At 62.7% G+C, this 16,758-nt stretch overlaps 1 protein-coding gene across 1 annotated transcript; it reads left to right on the top strand.

Moving 5' to 3' along the window:
• The first annotated feature begins 803 nt into the window (after positions 1-803).
• Positions 804-16,239, top strand: THOP1 (thimet oligopeptidase 1). Its single transcript, XM_016163552.2, has 13 exons — positions 804-961; positions 3,554-3,766; positions 6,010-6,158; positions 6,291-6,398; positions 7,599-7,701; positions 9,263-9,423; positions 10,304-10,439; positions 10,918-11,284; positions 11,533-11,734; positions 14,199-14,385; positions 14,475-14,603; positions 15,254-15,390; positions 15,735-16,239. Exons 1-13 carry the CDS (start codon positions 946-948, stop codon positions 15,888-15,890), a joined length of 2,064 nt encoding a protein of 687 aa, XP_016019038.1. The 5' UTR covers positions 804-945; the 3' UTR covers positions 15,891-16,239.
• Positions 16,240-16,758: the final 519 nt, after the last annotated feature.

Raw genomic sequence — 16,758 nt, 5'->3', positions numbered from 1 at the left:
GGGAGGTGAATTGGCTGCGATGATTAGGAAGGCACTCTTAAATGTGGACTTGGAAGATAAGGAAAAGCATTCCAGGTGCAGGGAGGATAAGGAAAAGTACTCCAGGTACAGGGAACAGTGACAAGAAAGACTGACATAGAATTAAACTTGGTGTGCTTAATAGAGGATGAGTGATGAGAAGTTCCCTAAGGCGACTGACTTACAATTGACCACTAGTGCTTAAGTTGACAGAAGTTTCTCCCGATTCATTTTTTATCCTATCTACAGAACTAAAGGAGGTGGAAATTCCCCCCCCCCAGTTTACTTTTAGTAAATTTTTCTTTCCAGGTACCTTAGATGGTTTAAGATTTTGTTGTTTTAACCGACGATACTGCATGCAGCTCAGCTTACTGCACTGTTCCAAAACACCCACTGTTTGAAGTTCTAGATCTCTTTACTGAAGCTTTCTCAGTGATAATTGCTTACGTTTCTGGGATTTTTGTTTGTTCGTTTTAAGGTGGAATGGGGGCAAGTACAAATTAATACGGGAAATAGTAGCCCAGGCGGAGAAGTACTGGCGGACATAGCCACAAACATTCCGCAGCTCCCTTGCTCAAGGAACCCTGTGTGTGCGGGTTTCCGTGGAAACGCCCCTCCTCCACCACCCTGAGGCTCCGCCCCCTCTCCGCTTAGAGCCAATGATGAGCGGGGAGGGCAGCGGAGCGCATGCGCTGAGCGCGCCCGCGCCTCCGCCAGCCGGCTGCGGTGTGGGAGGAGCTGAGGCGGGCGCGCGCCGCGTGCCCCGGCGCACGCTCTCTCCCAGCATTCTGTGGGCGCGCGGGCGGCGGGCGCCTCAGTCCGGACGGCCGTGGCCACTGAGCGAACAGAGGCTCTTGGCTGCCGCGGCTGAGGCGGCCGGACGCGGACCAGGTGGAGGGAGAGGCCTCCGGTGCACACCCGCACGCCATGAAGCCCCCCGCAGGTACCGGCCGCGCCTCGGTGCATCCCAGCTCACCGGACCCTGGCGCCCCCTGCTCCCTCGTGCCTCCTGAGGTCGTGACTTGGGCCTAAGAGCGGAGCCGAGTGACCCTTGAGTGACCGTGGCCCTGGCGGGTGGGGACTTCGGCGAGCCGGGGACCCCGTCCACTCAGTGGCAGAATGAATGAACTAGCTTTTCCGGAGCTTCACTCCTTCAGCCAACTAACTGCACCTGCTCAGGACGCGTCGGGCCCCGGGGCGGACTCTGGGGGAGACCACGAGTTCTAGACGAAGTTCCAGAGCCCGATACCTACGTTCAGCAAGCAAGGAAGCGAGCGAGGGCTTTAGAGAGCGGTCAGTGCCGCGGCTGACGGCGCTTCTTTAGAGAGGGCAGCCCTGGAGGGCTTCTGGGAGGAGGTGGCATTTCAGCGTGGGCTCCATGGGGGAGAAGGCAGCTGTCCCGCGAAGGCCTCGGGTAGGAACGGCCCACGTGGCAGTAACTGTGAGGGCAAAGGCTGGCAGGCAGAAGCGTAAGGCGTCTGGAGAGTAACGAGCCATTCTGGCTAGATCACAGCTTTTATTTTCGGGGCAAATGGGCACTATGGGAGGGTTTTCGTTAGGAGAGCAATGTGATCTCTTTATGGGGTTTTAGAAGATTGCCCAGGTTGTTGTGTGGTGCCTCCCGGAATGTCCTCCCCCAGTTCATTCTCCAGTCTGTTACTATGATGGTGATAATTGTATTAATGATAATAATTACAGCGAGGCTTCTGGAGGACTCAGGAAGGCAGGAATGCTGTCTCCCGTGTGTGCTGCAGGATTGTTAGCTAGGGGTCAGTCAGTAAATATTTATGGAATGAATAGGTCTGCTCAGCGTTTAGATTCTGGCTCCTCCAGGAGGCTTTTCTGATCACCTTCCCTGAGCCCCGGAGCCCTTCTTTACCACTGAATTTAGTATAGACACACAATCCCTTTTCGGCAGTTTTGAAATCCAAAGTACTCTGCAAACAGACTCTCCCCAAGTTTGCAGCAGTTTTGCCAGAAAATCTGACCTGCGCTGACTTAAAAGCCTTCTTTCCTCCTCTTAGTGTATATCAATGGTTGGCAGTTGGGCTGATTGTGCCACCTTAGGGGACACTGGGTGATGCCTGGAGACATCCGCGGTTGTCATGATTGAGGGTGCCCCTGGCATTAAGTGGGTGGGGGCCAGGGATGCTGCTCAGCACTTCACCCCAGAGAATGACCCAGCCCCCAATGTTGATAATGCCATTCAACCCTTCCCTAGAGACACCAAACACGGGTCCCGAGTCAGCAGCACCTGCAGATACCCTCCATGTTCCAAGAAAGGGCATCCAGGAGCACTTTGGCCCAGCTCAACTCCCGCTGTGCCAGAAGGGGAAAATGAGGCACAACTGGGGGCTTCCTGGAGCAGCCCATTCATTAATTATTCCTTCATTCACTCAGATAATTTGGGGCAGGTGTAGCCATTCCAGATATGTAGGTGCTGTAGGGACGCAGTGGCGTGGGCCTCTGGGAGAGGAATGTGGAAAGGAAGACTGGCAAGTGGGACTTACCTGGGGAATGAAGGCCAGTGTGGCTGGGCGCAGAGCTGTTGGCAAAGCCGACTGGCCTAACCTGCCGTGCAGAACCCATTAGAGTCTGGACAATGCGGATCAGGGGTCAGCAAACCCGTATGGAAAGGGCTACGTGGTTTACACTTGGCAGTCACACACCCTCCCATGTGAAGTCACTTAGCTCGTAGGCTGTACAAAAACAGGCCATGGTTTGCCAACCTATGTTGTGGACTCTGATAAAGAGTTTGAACTTGAATCCTGAGTGCAGGGTGGAGCCCTGGGAAGGGCACAGGAAGCCCAGATGTGCGGATTTGCAGAGGTAGGTTGAACATAGTACGCCAGTTCACAGCATGGGGCAGTCAGGCTGTGCGGGTGTGAACCCCACTTGCTGGCCGTGGGGTTGTCGTGGCAGGAGGCTTGTACTCTCCAAACCTCAGGATTCCCATCATGAAATGGCGAATGGGGTGCAGAGCTGAGGATTGTCGTGAGAATTCGGCGAGGAGGCGAGCACAGGGCAGCTTACGCTCCAAACCCCACCTGGAAGTTGTACAGACCACGGTCTTTCCTCTGAAAGCTCAGGGCGTTCAGTGATCAGGATCCCCCTTATTTTAGGTAACACGGTACCAGCGTCACGTGTCACAGCAGGGAGGTCAGGGGTTGCACCCCATAATCCAGTTATTCTTTGAGAGGAAGGCAGGTATACATGAACGCCCGCCTTACCACTGCTGACATCGTGGCGGGTCACCCTCTGGGGGAACCTGGGGGGGTGCTGTGGCATGTTGAGCAGCATCCCTGGCCCCTCCCCCACAGTCGTGATAGCTACTTCCCAGACATCTCAGGCATCACCCAGTGTCCCCGGGTGCAGAATCGCCTGCTATGCAGGACTGCTCACCCTGTGCATCTGCACAAAAGCCCTGGGCCTCGCGCATCTGCAGGGGACATGGCGGTCCTCTCCCTCCGCCCCCCGCCGCTCTGACCCTCGCCCCAGATGTGAAGCCGATGCCCGGCCTGTCTCCTCCGTGCAGCCTGCGCAGGAGCCGCCCTGGACACGGCGGCCCCCTGCCCCGTGGTGAACTACCTGAGGTGGGACCTGAGCGCCCAGCAGATCGGGGAGCTGACGACGGAACTCATGGAGCAGACCAAGCGCGTGTACGACCGCGTGGGCTCCCAGAAGCTCGAGGACGTGTCCTACGAGAGCACGCTCAAGGCGCTGGCTGACGTGGAGGTGTCCTACACAGGTAAGACCAGGGCAGGGGACTCTCAGACCCCGACCCTGGGGTGATAACACCCACCCTTGGGCGCCGAGCTGAGTGAAGGCATTGACGGCGTTAAAGTCACCCAGCGGATGCCGCCGCCTCCCCCGCCTGCCCTGCTCCCCTTGGCCACCTGGCATACTTTGTCCTCACAGGCGTGTCATCTGAGGGCCCGGAGGGGACAGCATGTCTAATGGCGCCCCTCTCCAAGAGCCAGCTCGGGTGCCGACCCTGAAACGGGAGCCCTTCCCCCCGCTTCCTGTGTCCCGGGGGTGTTTGTTTTCCCCGAGAGCTGAACTCGGCCCCTTGCTCTTCTCCCCGCAGCCGCCCTGCGCCCCGGATAACCTGTGTCTGTCGCGTGTCCTCATGGCCACCCAGCCGGAGCCTCCTCTCCTCCTTGGGGGCTGTCTGGTCCCTGTGGGGGGAGCGAGGTGCTCGGTCAGACAGATGTAACTTGTTCCCCGAGTCCCTTCTGTAGAGGCCGACAGCGCGAGGACAAGAAACCGAGAGATGTCACATGACCGAGCACCCCAAGCTGAGGAAACCCCCGGCCCCAGGTCTCTAGCCAAAGCCTTTTTCCTAGGAGCCGCGGAGGGCCTCTGGATTCGCACCATAGGCTCCCGGTGCCCCTGAGGTCTCTGTGCCAGCGTCGCCATGGCGAGGGCTGGGCCTGCAGGCCCGGCTCTGTCCTGCCTCTGCCTCGCCCTTCCACGGCTTTGGGCGGGTGGGCCTCAGCCTCCCTTCTCTCTCTTGGGAGACTCTCACGGGTCCAGGGGTGCTAATTCCCACCTCTCAGGCCTAACCCCCACCCCGCTCCTGTGGCCTTTATTGGTCTCCACTCAGGAGCCTGGGCAGTTTTAAAGAAAACTAAAATTGACTCGTGGCGCCCCCTCGGCCAGCCCACCAGTCAGGTCCGGACGTGGCCTTCGGTCCCCTGCACTGTCGGGCTCCCCTCGTGGCCTCAAGCCCTTCTCACTCTGCTCTGCGACCGCAGGAGCCTCTCCCTGGGCCCGTCTCCCTGGGCCAGCTGCCTGGTTAAACCTCTGTGCTGTTTTGCACAGTTCTGATGTCACACTCAATGCGGTCACTGTTGCTTGTCAGCCTGCAAATCCCAGAAGCTGGCTCTGTCACTGTTCTTTCTAGGGCAGCCAGCGTCAGGCCCGCCTGGAGCCCCTCGGTGTTTAACTCAAGTCCACTGAGCGGGGCTGTCCTTGTCCCACCTTCAGAGGTCTGTGCGGTGCAGCTAGGCACACGCACCTGGGGCCGTTTCGCGGCTCAGAACCCCGGGGGTGCAGTTTGAATTCGGGTCTCCCGAATGCGAAGTGTGTGCTTTTTTTTATAAACTGCTTTGATAAGATACGATTCACATACGGGCAACCCGCCTGGTTACAGTGACGACCTGGGGTCGTCCCTGTATTTTCAGGGGTGTCCAACTCACCGTTATCTCATCTTACGATATTTTCGTCACCCCTAAAAGAAGCGCCCTCCCCTGCCCCAGCCCTTGACACCCACTCTGGCCCCGTGGACGGGCATGTTCCGGGCGTTTCACGTGAACGGGACCCCACACCGTGTGGCCTCAGTGTCTCTCACTGAGCGTCAGCGTGTTCAGGTCCGTCCACGTCGTGGGGAGTGTCGGTCGAGTGACACTGCCCTGTGCGAGGGCCGCGTGTATCTCTGCTTGTCGGTCCGCAGGCATGGGGGTGGATTCCCCACGTGGCCGGTAGGGGTCCTGCTGCTACGCACGCGTGCACAGGCTTCTGTGTGGACGTGCGTTTTCATTTCACGTGGGGGTCACAGTCAAGAGCACGCATTAGAGCCTGTGCTCTCTCAGCCACCCCCTCTTCCTCAGCTCAGCATCGTGTGAACACGCTCTTTAAATTACACAACCGCGTATGACTTTGGACTGCAGCCGCCAGCAGCCTGGCTCTGTTTCCAGAGTGGAGTCCCGCCAGCCTCTCTCGGCCTTGCCACCCTTCTCTGTTACGGTCCTTCTTGGCTTGGAGTGTCATGAGCTGCATCTGTTTCCATTCGGACTGAGGTCCCCGAGGACATGGGTGACAGCGCCCGTTTCTTTACCTCAGTGCCCAGCTCAGGGCCCCGCGTGGAGAATGTTCACCGAATGAATCAAGCAACACGGCAGAGTTCTCTGCCTGGGCGCTGAGGTCGGCACCCGCCACTCGCGCCCCGGGGCCCATTCTCACGCTTGTCCCGTCGCCTCCCCGTTTCAGTGCAGAGGAACATCCTCGACTTCCCCCAGCACGTGTCTCCGTCCAAGGCCATTCGGACGGCCAGCACGGAGGCGGACAAGAAGCTGTCTGAGTTCGACGTGGAGATGAGCATGAGGCAGGACGTGTACCAGCGGGTCGTCTGGCTGCAGGTGGGGCACGGTGGGGGCACGGCCTGGCACGAGAGGCCGGCGTCATCGGAGCGAGCCTGTCTCTGCTGCTCCTGGCACTCGGCACTGCCCCGGCTTTTCACTCTAAACAGAACTTTGATTTTCCTGTCTTAGGACAAAGTCCAGAAGGACTCACTGAGGCCTGAGGCAAGGCGGTACCTGGAGCGGCTGATCAAGCTCGGCCGGAGGAATGGGCTCCACCTGCCCGAGGAGACGCAGGAGGTGGGTGCGGCTCTCGAGGTGGGGGGTGGCCCTGCGCCCGGCCCGGTGCCGCTTCCTGCCGCCAGGACCCCGTGACCGGCGGTCTGCCCGGGGTGGCTCTCTCCCCGCACCTGCCATGCCTCGGTCCTCTGGGGCCGCGGGTCCCCTTCGCGGGGCAGGGGGCGCAGGCTGCCTCGGGCACCTCCGCCCCCAGCACGTTACGTCGTGCTGTCCCCATCACTCTCTTCGGACACCGGCCGTGCGGGGACACCACAGGAAGGAACTTCGCCACTGGCCTGGTGTCCTACATGCCAACTTAAAGCACTGTGCAGCCCGAGATGGTGCCAGATCCCACAGGTTCAGGGCCCAGCCCCACGAGACTGTCCCTACGTCACACTCCCAGCCCAGGCCGTCCCCTGTGCTCCTGGCCGACTGGCCGAAAAGCGGAGGTTCCCACAACCCCCCGTCCTCCGGCCCGATCCATTGACCGGACAGGCGCACACAATCCGTGGAAACGCGTCCCTCCCTAGGTCCCTGGGTCAGTGTAAAAGGTGATGACTCAGGAACAGCAGCTGGAAGAGGTGCAGGGGCGATGTGTGGGGACGGGGTGCGGAGCGCCCCTCCCTCCCCGGCGCACCCCTCCCCCGCATCCGCACCCGCTCGCCCAGCAGGGGTCGCAGCCCGCCCTGGGTTTTATGGCGGCCTCATTATGTCAGCACAACTGGTGACATCGCTGGCCCAGGCCAGGGCTTTCCAAAAGGCCCCTCATTAACAAACTCAGGTGCGGTCGCAAGGGACTCCTGTCACCTCCCCGGCGCTGCTGCAGCTGCTTTGGCACTTAGCGAATTCCGAAGGCGGCAGGAGCCGTGTGCCAGGAACGGGGGCCCGGACCGGATACGTGCTTGTCCCGTGTGACCCTGCGTTGCCCCCTCGCCCAGACCCGCGTCCCTTTTTAACCGTTTCTGAAAACCAGATTTACCCTGAAGGGACAAACGACGAACTGTGTCAGGGTGCCCAGAGCTTAGGCTGCAGATGTCAGGGCTCCTGAATAGGGGGACCCGCAGAGCTGCCAGGGGCTCCGGGTCCCGAGGCCGCTCAGCGCAGCAGGCAGGAGCTCGGGCTGCAGACCCGCTCGTCGCACCTTCCGCCTCTTCTATGGGGCGCCTGACCCAGGGGGTCTGAACAGCGGCGCCCCCTCCTCACGACTCCTCTCTCCCTCAGAAAATCAAAGGCATCAAGAAGAAGCTGAGTCTGCTGTGCATCGACTTCAACAAGAATCTGAACGAGGACACCACTTCCCTGCCCTTCACGCGGGAGGAGCTGGGTGTGTGGCCGGGGCGGGGCCTCCTGGGTGTGAGTCACGGACCACCCTAGGCCCAGGCTTTTGTGCTCGGAGCACTCTCAGTTCCAAACCTAAGATTCTAGATCTTTCCCTGGGGAGGGCTGGTGGATGTGCTGCGGCCTGTGAGGGGCTCCGATGAGGCCGCGTGTCCCCCCCAGCTCTGCGATCAGTGTGGGGTCCTGGCCCAGGAGACCCGGCTCCGTGAGTCCCACGGCCTTCGCCAGGCCCTCGTGGCTCCAGGCCTCTGGGTTGGCTGCACCAGAGACCCCATGGGCACGCGTTTTCCTGACTGTCCCCACTGGGCTCCGCCATCCCCGTTCCCAGTCCCCTGACCCTGGCAGCGCGTCCCCCTGCATAGCTCCCGCACCTCAGGACAGCCCACGTGTTTCCTGCCCGCGGGGGAATCCTAGGTCTCGAATCCGGCAGACGCGTCTGCTCACCCGCACTGGCCGTGGGCCTGTTTTGCCATCTGTTTGTGGGGCCCGAGGGCCTCGCTGTTGGCCTGGACGCCCATGTGGGCAGCTTGAATCCCCAGCACGTGGGGAGGCGACTGTGCCATGCCCTCACCGGCCTCAGACGCTGCGGTCGCTGGGGAGGGGTGACGGCAGGGCCCGGCTCCGGCTGCAGGTCTGGCTGAGCAGGAGTGTGGTGCTCTGATCACAAAGGAGATACTTGGCGTTAACTTGGGACGTCTCTCTGTGTCCTTTTTATTCCTGGATTTTAATTACTTGATCGGTGATTCTTTACCGGGCGTTTCCGTTGTCACGTTGCCAGTTTTCCGTTCACAATCGATAATTTCTTGAGAGACGCGCACGTTTCCCCCCACGAGCCGTAGGGACGAGTAACTCCCTCGTTCTCCGTCCGTTTGTCAGGCGGCTTCGTGGGCCGGAGCTTTTCTCTTGCCTCCGTGTATTTGTTGATTCACCCGTTCGCATCTGTGTGGCCCGCAGGGCCTGTCTTATTCAGCGGGTGCGGGCCACTGCTGTCATCACGTATTTGATGCTGAGACCGCCCTTGTTCGCCCTCGAGGGCTCCTTCTAGGTCGACGTGTCCCTGGTAGTCCCTTTTCTGACACAGGACACTCAGGCTCATTTTGCCTTTCCCCCGCGAGGCAGGAGCCCCCGGCGGGCTCATGCCAAGGCTGATGCACGTGGGTGTCTGTCGAGCGGCCAGGTCAGGAGCGGGGCCAGGTCGGAGGCCGTCACAGCACTGGGGGCTGCTGGGACAGGGCACTGGCACTGTCTAGCGGGAGCGCAGTTGGGGCTGCTGGGCAGGTCGTGTCCACCGTGGTGCCATTTACGGAGAAAGGACACAGGAGGAGACGCGGCCTTGGAAGGCCCATGCCGTCCAGGGGTCCAGACAGACGTAGCTCTTGCCCCCGTGGGAGTTCTGATGCAGATGGTACAGGTCCCCGAGGCGGGAGAGTCCTCACGTCTGCCCCTTGGGGTTTGGGCCTGGTGCTCCCGCCACCCCCGTTCCCAGCCCACCCCTGCAGCCCCGGATGTGCGCTGCTCTTTTAAAGCCCCTGGTTTCATTCCCAAAGGAGGGCTCCCCGAGGACTTCCTGAACTCCCTGGAAAAGACTGACAACGAGAAGTTCAAAGTCACCCTCAAGTACCCTCACTATTTTCCCCTCCTGAAGAAATGCCACGTGCCCGAGACCAGGAGGAAGGTGGAGGCGGCCTTCAACTGTCGGTGCAAGGAGGTGAGAGATGTCGGGCCTGGCTGCGGCTCCACCCGCCGGCCCGTCCTGTCGGGGCCTTGGAGGGCCGGGCCTGTCCTGTTGGCTCAGTGCCGTGAGTTGTCCAGTATACGCCGGGCCAGGAACCAGGAGCTCGGGGTCCGGCGGGGTGTGCTGCTTCCTGCTTAGACTGTCGAGACCCCCGGGCCCAGGCCGTGGCCGCCCTGGACTGGAGAGGGGCTGGCACCCCCTCGCCCTCCCCATCCTGGCCCCAGACTTGCCCCAGGGCAGAGTGGTGACGGCGCTGCCGGCCGCCAGCCCCGAGTGCCCTCGTCTGCCCGGCAGCTCTCCAGGCTACCCCGGGTTGTAATTTGTTTTCTGTGGGCCGATCGTGCTGGCAGGAGGGTTCCGTCCCCTGAACGGCCTTTGTCTCCTTGTAAACGAATCTGGCGGATGTCATTTTGTGTCGGCTCCTCCAGCTTGGTTGGCCGAGTGGATCGCCCAGAGGCGCCACGTGGCACAGCCTCGAGGCCAGGTCCAGGCCTTGCCAGGTGGGGGCCCAGTGCACCCTGCCCCCCAGAGGCTGTCCCGGAGAGCAGGGACCCTTGCACTGCTTTCTGTGGCTACAGGACCATTCACAGGTCACCGCCTCTGTGGTTCCAGAGAGGACCCGAGGGCTTGCGAAGCCTCTCCCGCCACGTGGAGGCCAAGCACGTAGAAATCCAGGCTGCGAGCAGGAGGGCGGGAAACACACAGCGGGCGGAGTCCCTGCGTTCGGGAACTGAGGCCCGAGTCTGAGCAGCGCCCCCGCTGCGGGGACCCACGAGGGGGCGGTTGCCGGCCCGGGAGCCCTGTGGAGGGACGACACCCGTTGCCCACGGGCCTGGTCGCTTGTCGGTTGCAGGAGAACTCTGCCATCCTCAAGGAGCTGGTGACCCTGCGGGCCCAGAAGTCCAGCCTGCTGGGCTTCCGCACGCACGCCGACTACGTCTTGGAGATGAGCATGGCAAAGACCAGCCAGGCGGTGGCCTCCTTCCTGGGTGACCAGCCCCCTCCCGCCCCCCGTCTCCTGCAGGGCTCCGGGAGCAATCACGGGTGTCCCTGACCATGACGAGCTGGTGCCTTTGGGAACTGTGCTCTGTCCGCCCGGGGTGGCCGCCCTGTTGCTGCCCCTGTCCCCTCCGTAGGCCCGAGGGACCTCATCTAACAGCTGAGGAGAGGCCTGTGCCCGGCCCGCTCAGCCCTTCCCAGCCTGAGGTTCTGGAAGAGTGACCCACATCTGGCTGTCGTTTGTTCCTCATGAAAACGAGGCCGATGACCGTCCCCACGGCTGCCACGAGGAGGCGCGGCACCGGCCTCGATCAGCCTCCCGGCCCCGGCGCGTCCATCTCTTGGGGGGTGCCGGCGCCCAGATGGCGCATGGCCAGCGCATCGGGGGTTGGCGTGGGCGGGGCGAGCGCGGCAGCTTTGGGGTGCCCGCTGCGGGGAGGTAGCCGTGCCTGTCCCCTCTGTCCCCAGACGAGCTGGCTGAGAAGCTGAAGCCCCTCGGGGAGCAGGAGCGAGCGGTGATCTTGGAGCTGAAGAAGGCCGAGTGCGAAGCGCGAGGCCTGGACTTCGACGGGCGGATCAACGCGTGGGACATGCGCTACTACATGAACCAGGTGGAGGAGACACGCTACCGCGTGGACCAGAACCTGCTCAAGGAGTACTTCCCCACGCAGGCGGTCACCAGGGGCCTGCTGGGCATCTACCAGGAGCTGCTGGGGCTGACCTTCGACCTGGAGGAGCACGCCGCCGTGTGGCACGAAGACGTGAAGCTGTACTCGGTGAGGGACGCGGCCTCGGGGACCGTCATCGGGAAGTTCTACCTGGATCTCTACCCGCGGTGCGTGTGAGCTGGGCCAGGAGGGGTCTGCTGCGAGCCCCCGCCTCCCCCTCCCAGGGCGGGGCAAGGGGTCAGGCGTGGTCACGCCATTCGGGACGCGGGCGCTCGCTCCTCTGCTGAGAGCCCTTCGGGGTGTCCGGTCCTCTGGTTGGCAGATGGCTTGGTTGAGGGACGCAAGGTCAATGAGTGGCAGAGCTGGGGGCCCTTGTGGGGTTGGTGCAAGCGGAGTCCGTCCCCCCCCACCCCAGGGAAGGCAAGTACGGGCACGCGGCCTGCTTCGGCCTGCAGCCGGGCTGCCTGCGGCAGGACGGGAGCCGCCAGATCGCCATCGCGGCCATGGTGGCCAACTTCACCAAGCCCACCCCGGACGCCCCCTCCCTGCTGCAGCATGACGAGGTGGAGACCTACTTCCATGAGTTTGGGCACGTGATGCACCAGCTCTGCTCGCAGGTGGGCGCCCCACCCACCCTGGGTGGTCACGGGGCCTGGGGGCGGGTCGCCCGGGTCGGGTTCTTCGTGTGATGGAGCCGTGGGCATGGCGACACTGTCGTGCCGGCTTCCATCACAGCGCCCTGCGGTCGGGGCTTGCCTGACAGACGCGGGTCCTCTCCAGCCCCGGAGGCCCCGCTCCTCAGTGGGTGGGCGCCGTCTCCTCCCCGCCTTCTCACGGGGTCGTCCCCTGCGCGTCTGCGTCCTCGTCTCCCCCTAGACGCCCCCAGTCATGTAGGATCAGGCCCCACTCCAGTGACCTCGTGTATCAGCTCTTACCCACCTCCCGATACAGTCGCCTTCTGAGGTCCTGGGGATCAGGGCTCCAACATAGGAATTCGGGGAGTCACTGTGCAGCCCCTGACAGCTCTCACAGCGGCTGGATTAGATGGCGTGTGAATGTGACGTGCTCAGATGGCACTCGTGCAGGCCCCATCGCCTGTCAGTCCACGGGAAGAAATGGTACGTGACCCCGTGAGGGCCGGTGATGGCAACCAGAGTGCGGAGCCCGGCTCCAGGCCCAGGCAGCTCGCGGTGAGCTCTGCGGAGGCAGAGAGGTTTAGGAAGTTGAAGTGACTTCCCCAAGCAGGCCCTCGGTGGCAGGGACAGGGCTCACCCGGGCTCCTGGGCCCCCAGCCTAGTGGCTGGGCCACAAGCCCCCAGCTGTACCTGGATGTCTGTCCCCCCACCCCGCCCCCCGGGTCTCCTGACAGCGAGAATGTGGTGAGAGGCTGGACTGGAGCGTGTAGAAACTGTGCACTCAGTGACTCATAGTCAGTTCATCAGGCTGGGCAGCTTGTACCACTCCGCAGTTCTGGAACATTCCGTCACCCCAAAAAGATCCTTGCTGCCCTTAGCTGCCGTTCCCCATTCTCTTCACGTCCTCTCCTAAACCCTGACAGCCACTCACCCACTTCCTGTCGGGACGCGCCTGCTCTGGACATGGCACATCCGCGGAACCACGCAGCGTGCGGCCTTGCGTGTGCGGCCCCTCTCGCCGAGTGCTCACGGCCCATCCGCCTGCGGCACGTGGCGCTCCCCGCGTGGGCGGGCACGGGGCGGTGTCTTTTACCCAGTGTTTTCTGGCGAACTTCCACCTGCCAACTCTTTTTTTTCACATTCTGCATTTTTTGTGTCCTGTTGAAGAAATTGGTTCCTAACCTAGGACACTAAGGTTTTATCCTAAGTTTTTTTCCTAGAAGTTTTATAGTTTCAGCTCTTCGTGTTAGTCTGCCGTCCGTTGTGAGTTCACCGTCTGGGGGGAGGGAGAGACCACCTCCTCACCTGCCACAGCCACTCGGGGCCGAGCCGGCATGTGCACGGCCCTGGGCCCGGGGCGCCGCCGCCCCCCACCGGAGTCGGGCCCATCCCTTCCCTGTGCGGCGCGCTCGCGGATTATCTCCCGCACCGGAATACCCTGCCAGCGACTGTCATGGATCCGTCTCGTTTCCTTTAGGCCTCTTCCACTACAGCCGGTTCTCATTTATAGCAGTTCTGTTTTACGAAGTCCCCAAAACCGCATTAGCAGGCGCTGAACCCCTCTCCCGGGAGAAACAGGGGTCGAGTTCCTGCGTGCCTCCGCTCCCAGCTTCTCCGTTGAGCAATCCGTTCCTGTGCTGCGTGTGTGCGTCAGTTCCCCTCGTGGGGCGCACGCTGCCGACTCACGCCCGGCAGTGCTGTCTGTACTGCCTGCGCGAAGACGCTTCTCCAACGCGTGTGTCTGCTCCGTGAGGCACACGTCAGGGTCACCAGCCAGAATCTCAGCGCCCTGCTGGGGGGCTGCTTTGAACATCGCAGCGCCCCACAAAACCACAGATGTGCAAAACCGCAGGGCGCCCAGTGGACTGTGTGAGGATGCCGGTCAGAGCCGACAGCACAGGGCAGAGCGCGCAAGGACCGCGAGAGCCCCGGGGCGGTCGGTCTGGGTCATAAGTAAATTTTACAGGGTCACAGTTCAGAGACAGAGTCCACAGATCAGGAGGGCAGGCCATGTGTCCCCTCCGGTGTCCCTGAGAGGACTTGCCCAAGACCACTCATGGCTTGGCTGGCGGCTCAGCCGCCACCGCTGGGTTCTGGCTGCCCTGGATCAAGAGCTGTTTTTCAGGAAACATTTTAGATGCACAAAAATGGACAAAACAGTGTGCCTTCCAGCATCGTCACCTGGAGGCCCCCGTTTCCAGGCCTTGGCCTTTTGGGAGGGCGGGGTTTTTGAGCGTTGGCTTCGCGGGTTGGCGAGGGGAACGCGGGTGGCCAGCAGGGACACGTGCTCCCTCCCTCCCTGTGTGTCCTGGGCTGAGGTCATCCAGCAGCTGCGTCATGGTAGGGGGAGAGCCCAGGATGTTCCCGGCTCCCCCAGGCATGGCTGCCTGGGTGGGAGCTGGCCAAGCGGGCGGGGCATTCCCGGGCTCCCTGCCTGTCCCCGCAGGCGGAATTCGCCATGTTCAGCGGGACGCACGTGGAGCGCGACTTCGTGGAGGCGCCCTCGCAGATGCTGGAGAACTGGGTGTGGGAGAGGGAGCCGCTGCTGAGGATGTCGCAGCACCACAAGACCGGCAGCGCCATTCCGGAGGAGCTGCTGGAGAAGCTCATCAGGTCCCGGCAGGCCAACACAGGTGCCCCGGCCTCGCCGCCCTGGCCCCCGCGCCCCCGGGCACTCCGACCGCGGGCCGCAGAGCCAGCCCCTGTATCTCCTCCCGCCTAGGCCTCTTCAACCTGCGCCAGATCGTCCTGGCCAAGGTGGACCAGGCCCTGCACACGCGCATGGCCGCCGACCCGGCCGAGGAGTACGCCCGCCTCTGCCAGGAGGTCCTGGGGGTCCCAGCCACGCCAGGTAGCACTGCGAGACCGGCCCACCCTTGGGGGGTCTGTCATTCCCTGGGTCAGATAGGACCTATCACCACGTGAAGGCAGTCGGGTGGCTTAGAGGTTGGCTCACTGGGGCGAAGCAGGGCCCCGGGCCTCCCTTCTCGCCGCAGGCCCTTGGCTCCCGCAGTGGAGCGTGGCGGGTGGCGGGCAGTGGGCAGTGCGGGGGCTGTGCGTGCCCCTCCCTCTTTCTCCCCCTCCACCTCCCCTGTCCCCTGCCCGTTCTCGGGGCGCGCTCCCGCCCGTGGCCCTCTGAAAGGACGAGTGACCGAGTACGGGCCGCGACTAGACGTGTGCCTGAGTATGCGCGCGCGCACACGGGCGTGGGGAGGTGATGGATTTCACGTGTGCAGTGTTGCCCCAGTTGACTGCCTCATGAGCATTTAAAGGCTTCACGAAGAACTTTAGCTGTCGTGTGAGCGAGCCGCGGCTTGCCCCCGGGTCTTCTGAAGTTGCGCTGGCGGGGGCGGGGGGTCAGTCCTGGCACCTGCTTTCTGGAATGACAGGCCAGATCCCCTCCAGGTGGGGGTCTGACAGGGCTGCTTTGAAGCCTCCTCCCATGAAGGGGAGACTGGGGACCAGGCTGGAACACAGCGGGAGCCTCATGTGTGTACGCAGGGACCAACATGCCGGCGACCTTCGGCCACCTGGCGGGCGGATACGACGCGCAGTACTACGGCTACCTGTGGAGCGAGGTGTACTCCATGGACATGTTCCACACGCGCTTCAAGCGGGAGGGCGTCCTCAGCGGCAAGGTCAGCGCTGGCCCGTGGCCGATGCCGGTGCTCTGGCTGTCTAGGGCCGAGGACAGCTGTCCCTGGCCCGTGGCCTCGGTGCCCCTGAAGCCATCCCGTCGCCCTCCTGGGCTGGGGACCGGCCAGCGTTCCGCCCTCCGTTCAGTCACACCAGAGGCTCAGGCACCCCGTCCTGAAGGACAGTGACCGGCTCACGTGCACGTGCAGGCGTGCACACACACCTGCCCTGAGACACCCGTCCCCCTAGCGGTCCGGGAGCTGGGGAGGTTCGCCCAGGGACACTAAGGAGTGGGCTGGATCGCAGAGAGCACCCTGGCCCAGCCCTGTCCTTCTGTCCCCCGCAGGTCGGCATGGACTACAGGAGCTGCATCCTGAGACCTGGCGGCTCCGAGGACGCCAGTGTCATGCTGAAGCACTTCCTGGGTCGTGACCCCAAGCAGGACGCCTTCCTTCTGAGCAAGGGCCTGCAGGTGGAGGGCGCCGAGCCTCTGGCCTGCTGACGCCCAGGGCTTCTGCGGCCCCGGACGGGGGCTCAGCTCCCGCCGCCCTGGTGCCTTAGCTCCCGGCCTGGAAACGGGCGGGAGAGGCGGCCCCCAGCTCGGCACCCCGGGGAGGGCAGGGCAGCGCGGAGAGGGGCTGTTCTCCCTGTCAGCCCTCAGAGCCAGTGTCCGTGACCCCGCCGGGTGGCCGGCCTGGGCTGAAGAGAGCTTGTCGCCGAGATGTCTGAGGCCGCTGCTGTCCACGCAGGGCCTCCTCCCTGTTGCACTGACCCCCTCCTGGGACGTTCGCCCTCGTGAGGGACGGGTTTATCTGTGAAATGCAGCCGTTAATAAAAGGAAAAGAAATTACGGGTTTGGCCTCCGATGCCTGTACCTCTGCCACACAACAGGGGAACGTCAGTTGTCACACTTGCGACTGGGTTCTGGTGTGCCCGTAGAGCCCTGAACTTGGCCATCAACCCTCAGGCTGTGAACGCGGGCAGTGGAAGGCTGCTCTCTGTGTGCTGGAATGTTCTGGACTGTGACTGTGTGGGTCGATCGGTGATGGCCGACCTGTCAGAGTCACTGCAGCTGGGGTACCGGGGTCATTCACCAAGGGGTGTCTTTCCTGGCAGCCCCTCACCCTGGGTCCTGGAAAGACCCCTGTCCACATGTGGCCCTGGCTGATGTGGGACCAAGGCTGCCTGCCCTCAGCCCAGGGGCTTCAGCGCAGGACCCCGATTCTGTAGCCTGAGTCAGGTTGTGATTTGGTGGGAGCTGGGTTCCGACTTGGGCGCGGCTGCTGGGAGCTGGGCTGGGACTGTCCTTGTCCTCGTGACCTTGAAGACCAAAGGCAGCCAAGGCCTTGCGGCTTGCCGCACAGCTCCCT

This window comes from Rousettus aegyptiacus, unplaced genomic scaffold, assembly GCF_014176215.1.
Source record: "Rousettus aegyptiacus isolate mRouAeg1 unplaced genomic scaffold, mRouAeg1.p scaffold_m13_p_16, whole genome shotgun sequence".
Taxonomy (NCBI): Eukaryota; Metazoa; Chordata; class Mammalia; order Chiroptera; family Pteropodidae; genus Rousettus; species Rousettus aegyptiacus.
This window is presented reverse-complemented; position numbering and strand designations above follow the sequence as displayed.

Coding starts and splice junctions, on each gene's coding strand:
- THOP1 (XM_016163552.2), top strand. Junction 11,285..11,532: donor TACCTGGATCTCTACCCGCG/GTGCGTGTGAGC, acceptor CCCCCACCCCAG/GGAAGGCAAGTACGGGCACG. Junction 11,735..14,198: donor TGCACCAGCTCTGCTCGCAG/GTGGGCGCCCCA, acceptor CTGTCCCCGCAG/GCGGAATTCGCCATGTTCAG.